Source organism: Mixophyes fleayi, chromosome 11 (assembly GCF_038048845.1).
Source record: "Mixophyes fleayi isolate aMixFle1 chromosome 11, aMixFle1.hap1, whole genome shotgun sequence".
In the NCBI taxonomy this organism is placed as follows: Eukaryota; Metazoa; Chordata; class Amphibia; order Anura; family Limnodynastidae; genus Mixophyes; species Mixophyes fleayi.
In genome coordinates, this window is record NC_134412.1 from 82,768,021 (window position 1) to 82,784,349 (window position 16,329).

General features: G+C 41.9%; 1 protein-coding gene across 1 annotated transcript; it reads left to right on the forward strand.

The window, feature by feature from the left end:
- Positions 1-1,803: 1,803 nt before the first annotated feature.
- On the forward strand, positions 1,804-12,643 carry SMIM1 (small integral membrane protein 1 (Vel blood group)). Its single transcript, XM_075189990.1, has 3 exons — positions 1,804-1,954; positions 9,003-9,112; positions 9,834-12,643. The coding sequence occupies exons 2-3, from the start codon at positions 9,006-9,008 to the stop codon at positions 9,964-9,966; spliced, it is 240 nt and encodes a 79-aa protein (XP_075046091.1). The 5' UTR covers positions 1,804-1,954; positions 9,003-9,005; the 3' UTR covers positions 9,967-12,643.
- The last annotated feature ends 3,686 nt before the right edge of the window (positions 12,644-16,329 follow it).

Here is a 16,329-nt window from a genome sequence, read left to right on the forward strand (position 1 = left end):
CCTGACCTGTCTTCACTCCATGGTTTTGCTCTGCATCATACTACAGCGTTGGCGCTGTACTGCATTACAGCCAATCAGCTTCTCCCAGCTCACTACAAGTGTCAAGGGCAAACTTGTTCCATCTTAGCCACTTAGTTGCCGGTAATTACTAATCCCATTGTGAGTCCTGGTACTGATGTTTTTGCAACTTGTCCATTTTTTATTTATTTTTCAGGTGATGGATATATTTTATTGCTGCACTTTGCAGAAGTCTTTCAGCTTCCATCTGCATTGGGGCTTATGATTACCATTCAGGGTGAGTACATTCTGTTTTATTCAGTACTAACATCAGCTTATGACTGGTATGAAGTTTTTTTTCTTATGTGCTGCTAGTTATGTGAAATTCAAATACATATATATATATGGAAAGTGTCACGTTATTCCATACTTGCCAACTCTCCCTGAATGTCAGGGAGACTCCCTGAAATAGGGGTGATCTCCCTCACTCCCTGAAGAGTCTGGCATTCTCCCTGATGCTGAGCCAGTACAAGACATGGTTGGCTTCGCCATCTGTGGCATGATGACACAGTTCAGAAATTGTGTCCTATGTCCATGTATTGATGCCTAAGGAGGTGGCCATTTTCATGGAGGCCAAGATTTAATCAAAGACTGACAGGTAAGACAACGTGACTTCAGTAATGGAGACAGAAATGTAAAAGACACTTCAGTCTCTAGAGATTCATAAACTGCTTTTCTTTAACGCATAGTTGCCTACTCTCTCGGAATATCCGGGAGACTTCCGCATTTCTGGGAGACCTCCCGGGAGAGCAGGGGAACCTCTCGGTTCTCGCCCCTCAATAGATAAGTGGTGGGGCTTAATGACGCAAATATTGCGTCACATTAGCCCCGCCCCCTGCTGTAATTGCCCAAAATTGTGACAGTCGTGCAGGGCCAGAATTATGCGGGATCCCCGGGATTTCCCTGAAGCCAACGAGGAAAAGTTGGCAAGTATGCGTTATTATTAGTTGCAGTCCTCTTCTATATTATACAATGAGTCTTGGAGATGATCTGCTGTTCAAATTAAAGACCTGGGGCTAGACTTACTAAACTGCGGGTTTGAAAAAGTGGAGCTGTTGCCTATAGCAACCAATAAGATTCTAGCTGTCATTTATTTAGTGCAATCTACAAAATGACAGCTAGAATCTGATTGGTTGCTATAGGCAACATCTCCACTTTTTCAAACCCGCAGTTAAGTAAATATACCCCTTGAACTTTTAGCATTTTAAACCTGTATCGTGCAACTTGCAGCCAGAGGTTGTCCGCAGCTGGGGGTCTCCTCCTGCTCCGGTCCAAAATTGTTCCTGACCTTTTGCTGCCTGCTCATAACAAGGGAGTTCCTATTTTATAATAGTCTGTTACAGACATGTGAGTGTCTGCTGCTTCTGTTGCTGTACCATGGGAAACATTACAAGCCCCCTCACCCCCCCCCCCCCCCTCTCATCCTGGGAGCCAGAGCAGGGGGAGCATCACAAAACATTTCATTACAAGCATGCGACACTAATACAGCACTCTGTTAATACTTTCCCATTAAGCGTTAGGTAGCACCTATCAGTATTATTACATAACGTACATGTTGGTAACTTCAGATAAAGCACTAAAAGAAACATTTTAATCCATCTCCTGGCCTCCCATTCACTGCCTGGATATCCTCCCAATCTTACACAACTTCTCCCACTGAAACTGGCAGGTTCACTATTGGTTCAAACAGTGAAGTCTAATCCCCCCCCCCCCTTCCCCCCTTTCAAAGGAAGGATTTGGAATTTATCCAGAAAGGAACTACAGTCAGCTGAAGCCTCCATGAAGCTCTGACATATGTATCGGAACTTTGTGTTTCCCTGAACCACATTGTACAAGTTCCCCCAGCTCTCACCATCCCAGCTGACAGAGATCCAGCTATCTACTAGGACTCAGGGAGGTAAGTCCTGGGACTGTTTGCTGTGTGGAGGAATGGCATCTGCTTCAGGAAGAAGTTACGCTTTAATGAGCAAATACAGGAAAAATGTCTATTTAATGAGCAAAGCTCGGACACCGTTCTTACCGGGACACTATGGGCCTCTATAGGAGCAATGCAAAAGAGGGGGCGAATTGAACCATGTTGCAATGCAAGAGGTGTAAGCGCATTTATTTTTATTTTTTTGCATACTGGCTGCTTTTGCATGTAGCACACAAATATTGTCCAGCTTTATTTTTACTCTGCAATATAGAATCGAGATAGTACACGCCCCCCTCTCGACTCTAAATCTGTCCACACATTTTAAATTTGCCATCCCTGCATTGCCATATGGTGTAGTCACAGTGGAAATTTGTTCTTTATCTTTGGTCCTAACTCTAAATGCGGCTGTATGTAACATTTACGTAGAAGCGTGGATTTAGGAGGCTGTCCTTTGTGATCGGTTTTCTGTACAGTTGCAGGCGTGGAAGTCAGAGTTTTATGGAAAATGTAAGTAAATGGAATTTGTTTTTTTAACAATCAAGGCAGTAGGAGAAGTGTCGGTATGTCATACCACCCTGTACACCCCACTGCCCCCACTGTGCAGAACTTAATAGTTGTAGTAGAGATGCAGATGATATTTCATACGTGGGGGATCCGTCATGGGGGGAGTGGCCAGGCAGATCGCGTCTAGGCCCTGCCCCCCTGTCAAACTTTATCAATATGGGCCTATCACAACAGGGGGCAGGTCCAGGATGACCCGCTTAGCCCCGCCCCCGCCCACTTCACCAAAGAGGAGGGCACAATGCGGGAGGTTTCCCTGCTGTCCCGGGAGTCCGGGAGAACTCCCAAGAATTCGGGACTCTTCTGGACATGGCGGGAGAGTAGGCAACTGTGATATTTCATTAGCATTTCACTTAGAAATTCAAAATCAGTGATAGGCAACATCATACACTCCAGGGGCCCTAGGGTCGGTCCTCTAACCTTCAAAAGGGCCCCACATTACCCTTAATCTCTGTAGTAAGTTAAAACAACATAGGTAAACTGAGGGGGGGGGGAGAGTCCTAGTGCCTGGAAACCCCCCTCCAAGCCTGGGGCACTGTAGTGCCCCCATTGGCAAATTAAAGTCATCAGAAGGTGCAGCGCCCATTAATGTAGTTTCCATCTATTCCTAATATAGATATAAAGGTTAGTCCCTGGAAATGTCCCTATTCCTCAGTATACACCAGCTACACAGTAACATTCTAATTTACTTCATGTTTTCATCTATCCTTATTATCTAGCATTTATAACTCATTGTTTATTGAGGCAGAGTCGTTACTGTCAGATCAAAACTAAAAATAGTAATTATTTGTATATTAGAAAGCTCTGTTGAGCTGTCACATTGCATAGTAGGTCTTAGGGGTTATTTTGCTGATCTAGAACCGTCTATTGTACGCAGGTGTTTTGTGGACTCTGATCGCTGTTTATTTGCTTTATATTTGGCAGCTACACTGAAATGTTTTCTAAAAAAAAAAAAAACATTTGTACCTCACATATTTTATTGTGGCTGCAGTATATTGTCTCCAAAGGTCAGATGATGGCTAGATTAGTTCCATGTTGCAGGTTCTGAAATGAAAAACAAGCGACTCTGACTTACAGAACCGAACTAAGTGCCCAATCTATTCCGTGGGGGCGGGGACAGCAAAGCCACGCCCATGAGGATAGCTGCAGGGTGTTTGTTTTTCCAGCAAAGTCCTTGTGAATGGTGTATTGTTGGCCCCACCTCCTGCAAAATGATGTGGTTTTGTAATTCTGCTGCAGGGGGTGGGGTTATAATTATGCGGTTCACCTTCCCTCCCACCCCCCTTCGATCTTTAAATTCACCTCCCCTCCAGGAGGGGATAAAAGCTAAGGTTGGCAAGTATGATGTAATTAAGCATGATGAAAAGAGGACAATTTTATGTTTTATTTTTATCAACTTTCCGTAAATATTAAATATAAAATCCCAGGATAAATCATACTTGCCAACTCTCCCTGAATGTCAGGGAGACTCCCGCATTTCTGGGAGACCGCCGGTTCTCGCCTCCGCAATAGATAAGTGGCTGGGGCGGAGCTTAACGATGCAAATATTGCGTCATCTTAGCCCCGTCCCCTGTAATTGTCCAGAATTGTGACAATCGTTTTGGTGGTGGGACCAAAATCATGCGGGATCTCCCTAAAGCCAATGAGGAAAAGTTGGCAAGTATAGAATATATTATATTCAGTGTAAGGGCTTATTTTCAGGCCATCTCCATGTAGGCGCATTTGTGCAAATTGTAAAGCTCAGCACCTGCATGTTTTGTGCTTTTGTAAATGACCTTTTATTAAGTTTTATACAGTTGTATTGCAAAACCTTCTGCAATCTGCATGTTCCAATGAGTCTCTAACTGAAAACAACATCTAGAGGATACACAATTGAACGCTGCATACTTCGGGACATAATCCATAATTACAATTTATTTACTAAATTTAGCAGATTGAGAAAAATGAAACCCAGTGAATGTGGCATTGGGGAAAACGTTCCCCCTTTGCCAGAAATCACAGCTTGCGGATGTTTCCTGCAGCCGGGTTAGAGTCGTCCTATTCTTGCTGTGGGAATTTCTCCCCGCTCTTCCCTGCGGATTCCTCCAACACAGAAATGTTCTCAGGTCGTCCTCCATGTGCTGAGTGTGAGATCTCTGTACAGGACATCCCATATCGTGTGTTTATGTAACGGCATCATGGTTCAGGTATTGAGGTATGTCCCAGATCGTTGTCTAGCTGAAATATCCAGCTTTCATATCTTCGTTGATTCTGGGACATCAGCTTCTAGGATTTGCTGATAGTTGGCATAATCTTTTCTTCCTTCCTCCCAGACAATATACCAGCCACACAGCACCAAAGCATAATAGATCAATAGCTGGCGAGGTGTCCTCTCTTCTCTTTCACAAATGTATAATGTATGTGGCTAGATCTGCCACCAGAAATTTCACAGAGCAGAACAAATGTAAGAGGCAGGGCCCCCTCCTTCCTTCTCTGACCCCACCCTCATCTCTAGTCACCCCCCATCCCCGGTTCCATCTAGCCCCTGCAGTAGTTTACTTACCTCTCTGCATCTTCTTGCTGTCTCCTCTCTACTGACGGCGCTGTGACATTAGTAATCACATGACATCAGCAATGCTGCAGGGAGCCTTTCTGCCTTGTCGCGGCTCTCTGTCCGGGAGCCGGGCCCCTGGGGGGCTGGGACTTAAGCAAGTGGAGGCAGCTGTGGTTCCCCAATATCCTGGGAGTGGAGGCAGACATGCTGTCTACAAAGGGGTGCGCTGTGCACCCTAACACGCAGAGGTCTCTCCCCACACCCCCCTCTCACGTCTCAGGAGCAGCTGCTGCCTAGAAATGGTTCCGCTACCTCCCTTAATTCTCTGCGGAGGCCTCTTCCCCTAATAAATTTGTTTGGGCTCAGGGCTGGTGGGGCCCCACTCTGCTGTAGGGCCCCGTACTGCTGTACTCCCTGATGGCGGCCTTGTGTGTGGTTTCTGCTTTACATACAGTATCCGACCACTTTACAAGGTTTACAATCAGAGATTGTCTGTGATTTCCTTCCATATCTGGCCTTGATTTCTGATAATAGAAACATTTACATATCTCTTCTATAGCCTTCACCGTCTCTGTGACAGTAAATTATCTTTATTTTCAAGTCCTCAGTCTCCCGCTTAGAGGAGCCCTTGGTTATTGATTCTGTGCACGACATCCTAACAGGTCGTAGGATCAGAGAATTTGTTCAACTCTGGAATTGTCAACACTATGACTTTTCTTTTAATGTAATTTTAGCGGGCCGGATACCCTTATGAAAATTAGCCCCGTGCTGAGTAGTCTGGGGCAATCTCCCACTATGATAGGGGGACCTTGTGCTGTGGGTTTACCTTTCGACCAGCCCAGCCTACCACAGCTTGGTGCTGGTTGCAGCTTTTGGGTAGGGACCCCACCGGGACCCCACCCTATTCGTCCCCCATTTGTGATAACCAGCCTAGGCTCTGAACGATAGATCACTTTTTGGGTGAGCGCACTTTTTTTATTTATTATTTTTTAAATACACATTGAAACGTGATTTACCATCATCAGGTTGATTGACTGACATCTGGAGTATTTCGACGCATCATGATACGCTTAAAGCCTGTCTTCATGAGCTTTAAACGTATCTTCTTACAGATACATGTACGTGTTTAGTTTGAGTTATATATATATTAAGATAGGTGCAACTCCAAATAAACATGCAAATTCATCATTTTTGCGGTGCACGCCTGCGTTTTGGATGCAAATGCGTCAATCTCTAAATGACCCCATTTCTGTGTCCGTGTATTTAAGATGTAGGAATTGAGTGTTTACATGGCAAGCAATGTGTTTGCTATGGCTAACTCTATCTCCCCAATATTCTCTTATAACCTATGTAAAAAAGAGGAAATATGTTATTAGTAATAATAATTATGCTTATTTTTTATTTATATAGAACTTTCCTCTCATTAGGACTCAAAGCTCTCTATGTTGTTCAGGCGATGGGGCGGCCATCTTGGCCACGCTATCCAGTGTACTCACTCACATCAGTCCTTGCCCCAATAGGGCTTACAGTCTAAATCCCCTAACACACACACACACAAACACGTCCATTTTTGACAGCAGCCAATTAACCTTCTGAGTTACCTGTGGGAAACTCATGCAAACACGGGGAGAACATGTAAGCACCACACACGTAGGACCCTAGTTGGAATTGAACCCTCAGCACTGTGAGGCCGCAATGCTGATGTAGGATGTATTAATGTATTTCAGACCTATCTCTGGTATTTGGGACATAACAGGAACCTCTAACTATTCCTGGAAGCCACAGGGCTATTAATATTCCCACTGGTCCATTTTATAACCACATTTTTAACTTTGTCTGACCTATGCGCTACTGGTTCATGTCTATCAGTGTTTATTTATGTTGTACAGCATAGGAGGAGTTCAGACAACGCAGGATATTATGTTACAGAGATTGCAACAAAGGCTATAGGCGTTTCTGCCCTATGTGAGACAGAAGAAGAAACCAGAAGGAGGAAACGTAGTATGGATATAGAATCTTTGTTATATTTAAACATGCATGCACATAAGTATAAAAGTGATGTAAGAAAGATATAAATATACATGTAATGTAAGATATACATATGCAAGTAATGTAAGACATACTTGCCAATTCTCCCGGAATGTCCGGGAGACTCCCGCATTTTGCGAGAGTCTCCCGGACTCCCCGGCGAGTGTGGCAATCTCTCGCATCTGGATTATTCTGCCCACTTCCCGGTGAATCGCGGAGTTTGACCCCACGCTGTCAAATGACGCGTTTTGCGTCATCACGTCATGGGGGCGGGTCCAAAATTACGTGCATTTTGGAGCCCCACCCCCGTTACGCCCACCTCCTCCGCAGGCTGCCGGATTTCAAGATGAGAAAGTTGGTAAGTATGATGTAAGATATAAAGTATAACTGTACTATAAGATATAAATATACAAGTAAACAAGCAGTTGTTTGCTCGTAGCAAATTATTTTGCATTTGGCCTTCAGAACAATCAACGTGATCCCACAAAACCAGACTTGGGGGTAACTGACTAAGCAGTGATTTTTGTGCGTTTTGCAAACATCCTATGCGTTTTTAAGCTGCAAATATAAGGAATTACCAACCTACGGATTGGATGGCGGAAACTCAAACCGCCTCCGATCTGTGACTGTTTGCAAAACCCTAAGCCACATGCAGTTTAGGCAAAAACGCCAGTGAAAAGCAGATTTTTCAGACATGATGTTTGAGCGATCTGCCTTTCATATCAGAAGGAACACAACATTGACTTATTAATTATGGCCGCAATAATCTTTTTTATTAAGGAGCCAGTAGAAATGTATTTTATTATGGGGCAATATTCATTTATAGCATTATTACAGGAGCAATATAAATGTATTTTAATACGGGAGCAGTATAAATGTATTATTGCACGGAATAATACTAATTGTGTTACCAATAATAATTATTTCATAAAGGGGGCACCACTTATACTGCACACACGTGACAAACTTGCTTGGATAGTGCCACAAGTCTTGCCCCGTCCTAAATAAATTGTTATTACTCCTGTTATAAATCAAATAGTATTGCCTCTTAGTAAAATAATACATTAATATTGTCCCCTAATAAAATAATATACTAATATTTGTTGATTAATAAATTATTGCCACCATAATGAATAAGTCAACTTGTAAGTCCCTAATAAAGCCAGGTGTTACTTAGCGTAACGATGTCACAGACAGCGATATCATTTGCAACGGTGTCTATGTATTGGCGCCATGTCCAACCCAGTACAATACAAGTTTTGAATCTGGAAACTTTATTCAGCCGTTAGCGTAAACTGTTAGTATGCTTGCTGATATCCTCTATGCACTGTTTGCTATTGAGGGTGTAACGCTCAATCTATTGTGGTGTGATAATCTTAAAAGCAAGATATGTTATCTAAACGAACAAATAATCACATTTACATATGTATGTTTAAAACTTGCAGGAGCTTTATCTGAACTTTAGATATTTCAAATAAAGTTGTAGTTGTGGGGGGATACTTTTACCCTATGCACAGCAGACTTCCTGTTTGTAACGCTATTAAAGAACACATCTTTTGTCATCTCTCTCTTTAATGGTCAAAAAACAGAAAATATATTATTGTAACGGCAATACCTTATATTTCAATTTAGATCATGTTGTGGAAACTATTACACATATTTGTGTAAATGTTATTTGTATTTCTTTTATATATTGCAACGTGCATTTTAGGTATAGTGGTTCGTTAACAAAGGAGACTGTTTGGCCTCTTGTAAATGTAACAGTGTTTACTTTTAAATCCTAATAGTGTTCCTACAGGGCCGAAAAAAGTTTAATGATGCTGTTGGAGACCTATTATATAAGATTGATTGGTTTTACTCTATGCAATTTATCGTGGGGTTTATGTTACTTTTATGTTTGATCTTCAGAGGATGCAGACCCAGGAAACACCCGGAGTTCAGTACAGCCGGTGGAATGACCGGAACCAAGAGGAAATTAGTGTGAACTTGTCCAACGCGGAAACGCCAGCCTGGCGGAGGTAAGGATGCCACAATTATGGCCAAAACATGCCCTTTGCCAGGGTAAAGGCAAAGAGACGATTGCTTTAGACCCAATCTTGTTGACAGGGATTGAAATGAACACGGACAGACCCCGCTTGTGAAGGATCTTGTTAATTTGGGCACCGGCAGGATCTCCAGCTTGTACCCAACTTTACTGTTCCTTATCTAAATAGAAAAGATGATAGTTTGTTGCAAACTCCTTCAGGTAGTGCATATAATACTCTAGCTTGTTCTGTTTCCCTATATCAGTGTATTCCAAACTTTTTCAGTTCAAGGCACCCTTAGGTGCTCCAAAATTTTTTCAAGGCACCCCCAAGCCAAAATAATTACCAAGTAGTCCCCCGCCTTGCTTACCACTGGCCCTGGCCGAGACACCCCTCTCCAAGGCACCCCAGCGGGCCTAGGTGCACAGTTTGGGAACCACTGACCTATACTCTTTGTAAACTTTGGATCCACCCATTTCTAGAGGCCACGCCCCCTTGGCCTCCCGGCTCCTAGACTGTCCCACACAAACCGGTTCAGTTGCCATGTATAGCTTTGTATGTGTCACCAAGCAATGTTTTATGCCTTCGATGTACTGTAGGCGGCCCAGATCTTGATTTTTACCTCAGGCCCCATATTTTGTTTAGACATTCCTGTCCTTTCCCAACATCCGGTAGCAGCGTGAGTTATAACATTAGGTTTAATTTGTTGCTTCAGAGTCTACAACGTACTGTGTACCGGGAAGATCGGCATCGCCATGAAAGTGGTGGGAGGACTTGCCTTGTTTTGGATCATATTCATCATCGGCTATGTCACCGGTTACTACGTGCACAAATGCAAAAAAATGTAAACCAATCAGGCAGGCACAAAGGATTTCTACTCCGGATTGCAGGAACGGCGCTCCCCTGCGTGACGATGGGAGGGGATGTTTTAATCTGCACCAAGAATTTCTGAAACATAAAGTTGTTGGGGCATTCAAAGCAGAGGAAAATGGAGGCCACAGTCATAGTTTATGTAAATATATTTGGACCAGATATAATTAATAAATTTGCTTGACTTATTATTAATTGCAAAATATGAATATTTTTGGTTGCAATCCCTTTATGGTGGCGATTTATACCTAAGTTAGAACTTGGTTGTCAAGCAGCCTCTCTCTAACTCTAAACTTAAAGCTGTATCACCCCTAATATTATTATTAATATGCTTCTCTCCCGCCCCGAGGCTACTTGGATTGTGACACCAAAGTGACTTCATACCAGGGTCCTGTGACGCCACAGACGGGGTTTGTGAGTGGAATAACTAATCAGAAGCTGCAATGATAGAGATTGTGGACTAAACCAATATTCCACCTATCAATTTACAAAGAACTCGTGATGTCACTAGTTACTTGTGAATTGATAGGCTGCATTGTCATCAATATTGATTAAAATTTGGGGGTTTTGCTGCCATTAAATTCTTGGCACACATGTGAAACTACCTACCCCTCCCCCACATACCCACATTTTGATGCCCAGTCTACCATCTAGCCCTAAATTTCCCCTTTCTTACCAAATTGTCCCTTTTTAGGACTAATGAGTCCTTTATTGACTTTCTAGAGATTCTTTTTGGCTCCGAAATCTATATCAACATTCAATCTTTATATTTAGGATAATTCCGCATCTTTGTGCCACTTGATGAAACATTTGTGATGTCGCCCTTTACCAGACATTCAGGTCACCGGCTGAACTCTGCAATAACTGTATGATGGATAGTTGTGACACCCGTCGAATGCTGCTTCTTGCTATCATTGTATTGGCACAACGGTGAGAGGCAGCTCTAGTGGATTAGAGGTAGTGGAGGAAGTCTATGGGGTATATTTACTAAACTGCGGGTTTGAAAAAGTGTAGACGTTGCCTATAGCAACCAATCAGATTCTCGCTATCATTTTGTAGAATGTACTAAATAAATGATAACTAGAATCTGATTGGTTGCTATAGGCAACGTCTACACTTTTTCAAACCCGCAGTTTAGTAAATATACCCCCTATCTTCTTTTGCTCCTGCTGCTACACCCACACAGTCAGTCACCATGGTCCCAATACACTGATTGAAGTAGGCGGTGAGGTGCGTTACAGCTCTCCATCCTGCAGAGGGCGACCTGAGTTATCAGACCGTGAGGTGAGAACCAACCTCTGCCAACCCCAATATGGTGCGTAAATCTGTAAATAACAAATTTGGCCATTTGATATGTTGAGCAGCCAACTGAATTTATTGACAAATATAAAATGAGCAATGACTCTAGTAGCCAACAAGAGATTTGCTGTCATTGACTTTTGCTAAACCAATCAAAGAAAACTGCTGAGTAGTTGCTAAGGGTTACACATTTGTACAGTTGCACAGTGTTAGTAAATCCCCCCCATTGTTGGTGTGAAGTGATTTTCAGCAATTGCTGCAGGATGTTTCTATTTTCTCTACTAATAGGTGAAATTCCTGACAATAAAGTTCATTTAAGACCTGCAGAATACGTAGGCTCATGAGTGAGGGAGCAGTCTTTGTTGCATGCCATTATTTCACTTTTGAATGTTTTAATTAAGTTGGTGGGGATACACCTTGAAATGCATTTTATTGTATAAAATGTTCCCAGAAGGAGTACAGGGGAATACAGGGAGAAAAATACACTGTGGCCCCCAAAATATTGAAAGTCCCCCTAAATGTGCCTTCTTGAGCCCTTGAATTGTATTTAAATTATGTTACCCCACAAATCAAAACCTTTGAAGGTAAAACGGGGTGCACCTAGCCCGCATTCAACACCTGATCTACCCAACTCTTTGAATCAGATGATGCAAACTTGACGCACTTCGCATAAAATTTGTCTCATTTGCAATAACCCAGGGGCATGATGGCATAAACGTCAATCCTGCTGCAGGCCTGCAATTCTTACACCTTTGCACACTTATTGTGGGTCATCTTAGCTTTTTCGTGTAAACAAATTATTGTTCAGTGAAAGTATCGGCTGAGACAAATAATGAATTTTAGCATAAAAGGTACCAAATAAAGCTGACTCCCCTTTGAAGACGTCACTGGATTCCAGCAGGTGTGTAATACACTTGTATTGTTCAGGAGAAAACATCTATTTATTCTCGTTTCCATAAAAAGAAAGACGAAATATCAAGTTGTACTGTATCAAATTTATATATCGATTATGTTTCTTATATTTGATGGTATATTTTATATATAGTATATTTTATAGTATCTGTGTTGTATATGATGAAATAATATATGAGATTAAATGCCACGTAGTGTCAATTATTAGGAATATAGGGCTATTCTCACGTTAAGCACTGTTTATAAGAATAGAATTTTCACTACATATATTTATGTCACGTGTGTATTCTATGCCGTTTATTTTTATTATGTTATTATATTGTTATGCTGTCTTTGTAAACAACAGGAAGATGAAATAAGAAGATAAATATTGTTGTATTATCTCCTAGTCCTTATTGTATAGGTGCACAAGAATCAATAAAGATATTTTATTTCACAATAAAATCTTTCTCTGTCTGTGGCTCAGTCTAGTCCTCTCCTCTGTGATACTCTGGGACCCTATGAGAACCAAAGGAATCTATTGAAGATTCAGTCACACCCGCACACCCCTGGCCACACCCACACCCGCACACCGCTGGCCACACCCACACATCACTGGCCACACCTCCAACGGGAAAGCACCTCTCATAATAGGCCCTTTCTAATTTTTAGCCCCAGGCCCAGTGGCCCTTAATCTGGCTCTGCCTCTGTTGATGAATACAGGTCTAGGTCAGCTCTGCTCTAACAGACAATACACTGCAGGATATGTCCAATACATATATGGAATATACAGTCACACAAAGAAAAAAAAAAATTAAATTAAAGTCACCTGTTATTAATGACAAAACATAAATAAAAAAAATAAATTTTTCTCTCTCTGTAAAATACTTTTATTAAGATGTTATTAATGTCTACTGTGCATAACATTTTTACAATCGCTCCTGATAGCAAACACATGTTATAGCGTGCATCCACAGCCGTCATGTCTATCAGTGAGCACTTACACCTGACCTGTGACTGGTGCAATTGACATGACAGAAAAATACGTACCCAGAGTTTGAATCGGACACTGCTGTGTGCGCTCGAGCTTGGCAAGCCGTAACTGTACATTGACTATGTGCATACACCCATTTCCCTCCCGGATCCGCTCCTGAAATTTTAGTCTGTAGAAGGGTCCTTTTCGCTCGAAGATGAATTGGACGTTGCTGCACTCTCTGGTGTATGGTTTGTTTCTGGACATGCGCAGAACAATTTTACACAAAATACAGCATGTATTGTCATTTTGACATTTACATTCCTTATTGAATCAGGCCCTGGTGTCTTATAGAGTAATTTCTGAAATTCATCGCACAGTAAGGTATTTTCAGGTTTGTATCTAACTTAGTTATAACGTCATTGTACCTAATATAAATATTTGTCTCTCTCACTAACTGCCCCTAGCCGTGATTTGTCTGTTTGAGAGATGAGCCACACCAAAATCATCATCATCACTCCACATATCACCTGTCAGTCACTTTCACCTTCCTATAATCCTTGTCATGTACAAACCCCACCACAGAGCAGAATGATTTGACATTGTTGTTTCAGAGCTCTAAATGTACCTATGTAGAAATATAAGATAATCACATATCAAAGGCTTTTGCAGTCAGGCAGATAGAGGACTCCAGTTGTGGCTGGACTCTCTCCACTGATGGTCAAACAGAGGTTTATTGAGTTTGCTGGGACTTGCAATTTAGAAATATGGCCCAATCCTGATACAAAGTTACTGATTGAAGACTGTGAGAAAAGTCTCTCTCCTTGCTTTAAAAAAGAAATGGGACAGTGGGCTTGTAACCAGGTTCCTTGCTTGTAGTGATAGAGGTGTTTCTAGTTTGAATCCCCTGTCTGGTTTCATTTTAGTAAACTGAATGTTGCAGCAGGCTGATTAAAGACATTGATAAAAGTATAAGTTAGCTCAGTTGACTAGTAGTGAGGTGCCCATGGACAGTCATAGTAGAGGACCTGCTTTGAATTCCAAGTTGTTTCCTTTTTAGCACATTTCATATTGCAACAGGCTTGATGAAGTCCATGAGAAAAGTCTCTCTACATCTTCAACAAATGTTCAATCTTGGTGGCCCAGTGGATAGGAGATCTGTTTACAGATTATATAGAGTTCCTGGTTTGAATCCCCAACCAGGTAACATTTACAGCTCCTTTGCTTTTACTCCAGGTCCATTGATGGACATAATCTACCCTCATACTTAGCAAGCAAGGTGGCTCTGCAGACTCATGTTCAGAGTCTCTGTTTGCAGCTAATGCTGGAGTCTCTGGTTTGAGTCTCTAGTTTGAGTCTCTACCTTGCCTGAAGCACCAGGATGAATGAGAAAACTCACTTGCTTAAGCTGGCTCAGAGGACTAGTATCCTGGTTCTCTGCTTGTGGTGATGATTGAGCTCTTAGTTCAAATCCACAAACAGCTGTAGCTTTTGTACCTTGGATTTACACCTGGCTTGTTGAAGACATTGAGCAAAAGTCTCAAGTATTACTTACAATGTATGTTGGCTCAGTTGACTAGTAGCCAAGTACTCTTCTGTCTTTAGATGACTGAGATCCTGGTTCAAATCCCCCTTTGTACATTGGTTGGTGCACCTGGCTGGTTTGTGATGTTGAGAAGAATGTTCCTACTTACTTGAAGGACGGTCTGTCTTTATTCACATTGAGGGCATAAGTAAGTGTGCAAGCAGTAAAGTGCTCAACTGACAGCAGTGTTCCTAACAATGTAACAATGTAACAATGTAATGAAAAGAGTAGTATAGTAGCAAGTTAAGAATGTAAAAAAAAAGTTAGTATTTTTTATATAGTTTGGCTGTTGTACCACAACAGCCAAGTTTATTAAACAATGCTAGACAATCAAATTAATACATCATTACTTTCAGAAGGGAACCCAACAATCAGCCCAGTGAGCAGGATGACAAAGGGGGAAAGACAGTCAAGCCTGTGCCAGGGATTTGAACTGGGACCTTCACCATCACAGTCAGCAATCTGGCTATTAGTCAACTGAGCCAACCAAGCCAGTACATGATGTGAGCAGCAGTTAGACTTTATCAATAGCATCATGGGGCCTGGAGCAAAATCAAAGGAGATATAAATGTTACCTGGTTGGGGATTCAAACTAGGGAATCCACATAAACCATAAACAGATCTCCTATGTACTGTGCCACCAAGTTAGAACATTAGTCGGTGATATGGAGAGACTTTTCTCATGGCTTTCGTCAATATGAAATGTGCTAAAAGGAATCCACTTGGAATTCCAAGCAGAGCCTCTTCTATGACTGTCCACGGGCACCTCACTATTAATCAACTGAGCTAACTTACACTTTTCTCAATGTCTTCAATCAGCCTGCTACAACATTCAGTTTACTAAAATGAAACCAGACAGGGGATTCAAACCAGAGACTCTTCAGCATTCCATATAAAGAACCAGGCGACTAGCCTGCTGAGCCATTTCTTCCTTTATGAGTGGTGTGAGACTTTTCTCACTGTCTTCAGTCAGTTTGTATCAGGAATGGGCCATGTTTCCGAACTGCAAGTCCCAGCAAACTCTGCAAAATAACTTAAAGGAGGAAATGGCTCAGCAGGCTAGTTGCCTGGTTCTTTATATGGAGTTCTGAAGAATCTCTGGTTTGAATCCCCTGTCTGGTTTCATTTTAGTAAATTGAATATTGCAGCAGTATGATTGAAGACATTGAGAAAATAATAAGTCAACTAGTAGTGAGGTGCCCATGGACAGTCATAGTAGAGGCCCTGCTTTGAATTCCAAGTGGCTTCCATTTTAGCACATTTCATATTGCAATAGGCTTAATGAAGTCCATGAGAAAAATCTCTCTATATCTTCAACAAATGTTCTAGCTTGGTGCCCCAATGGATAGGAGATCTGTTTACAGATTATATTGAGTCCCTGGTTTGAATCCCCAACCAGGTAACATTTACAGCACCTTTGATTTTGCTCCAGGTCCCTTGATGGTATTGATAAAAGTCTCACTGCTGCTTACAACATGTACTGGTTCAGAGGGCTAATAGCCTAGTTCTCTGCTTGTTGAGCTGATTTAGGTCTTAGTTCAAAACCACAAACAGCTGTAGCTTTTTGTACTTGGATTTTACACCTGGCTTTTT

Bases quoted from the DNA above. Each gene is read 5' to 3' on its own strand.
- SMIM1 (XM_075189990.1), top strand. From the start codon at position 9,006: ATGCAGACCCAGGAAACACCCGGAGTTCAGTACAGCCGGTGGAATGAC. The intron at 9,113-9,833 runs GTAAGGATGCCA...TTGTTGCTTCAG, and splicing joins GAAACGCCAGCCTGGCGGAG to AGTCTACAACGTACTGTGTA.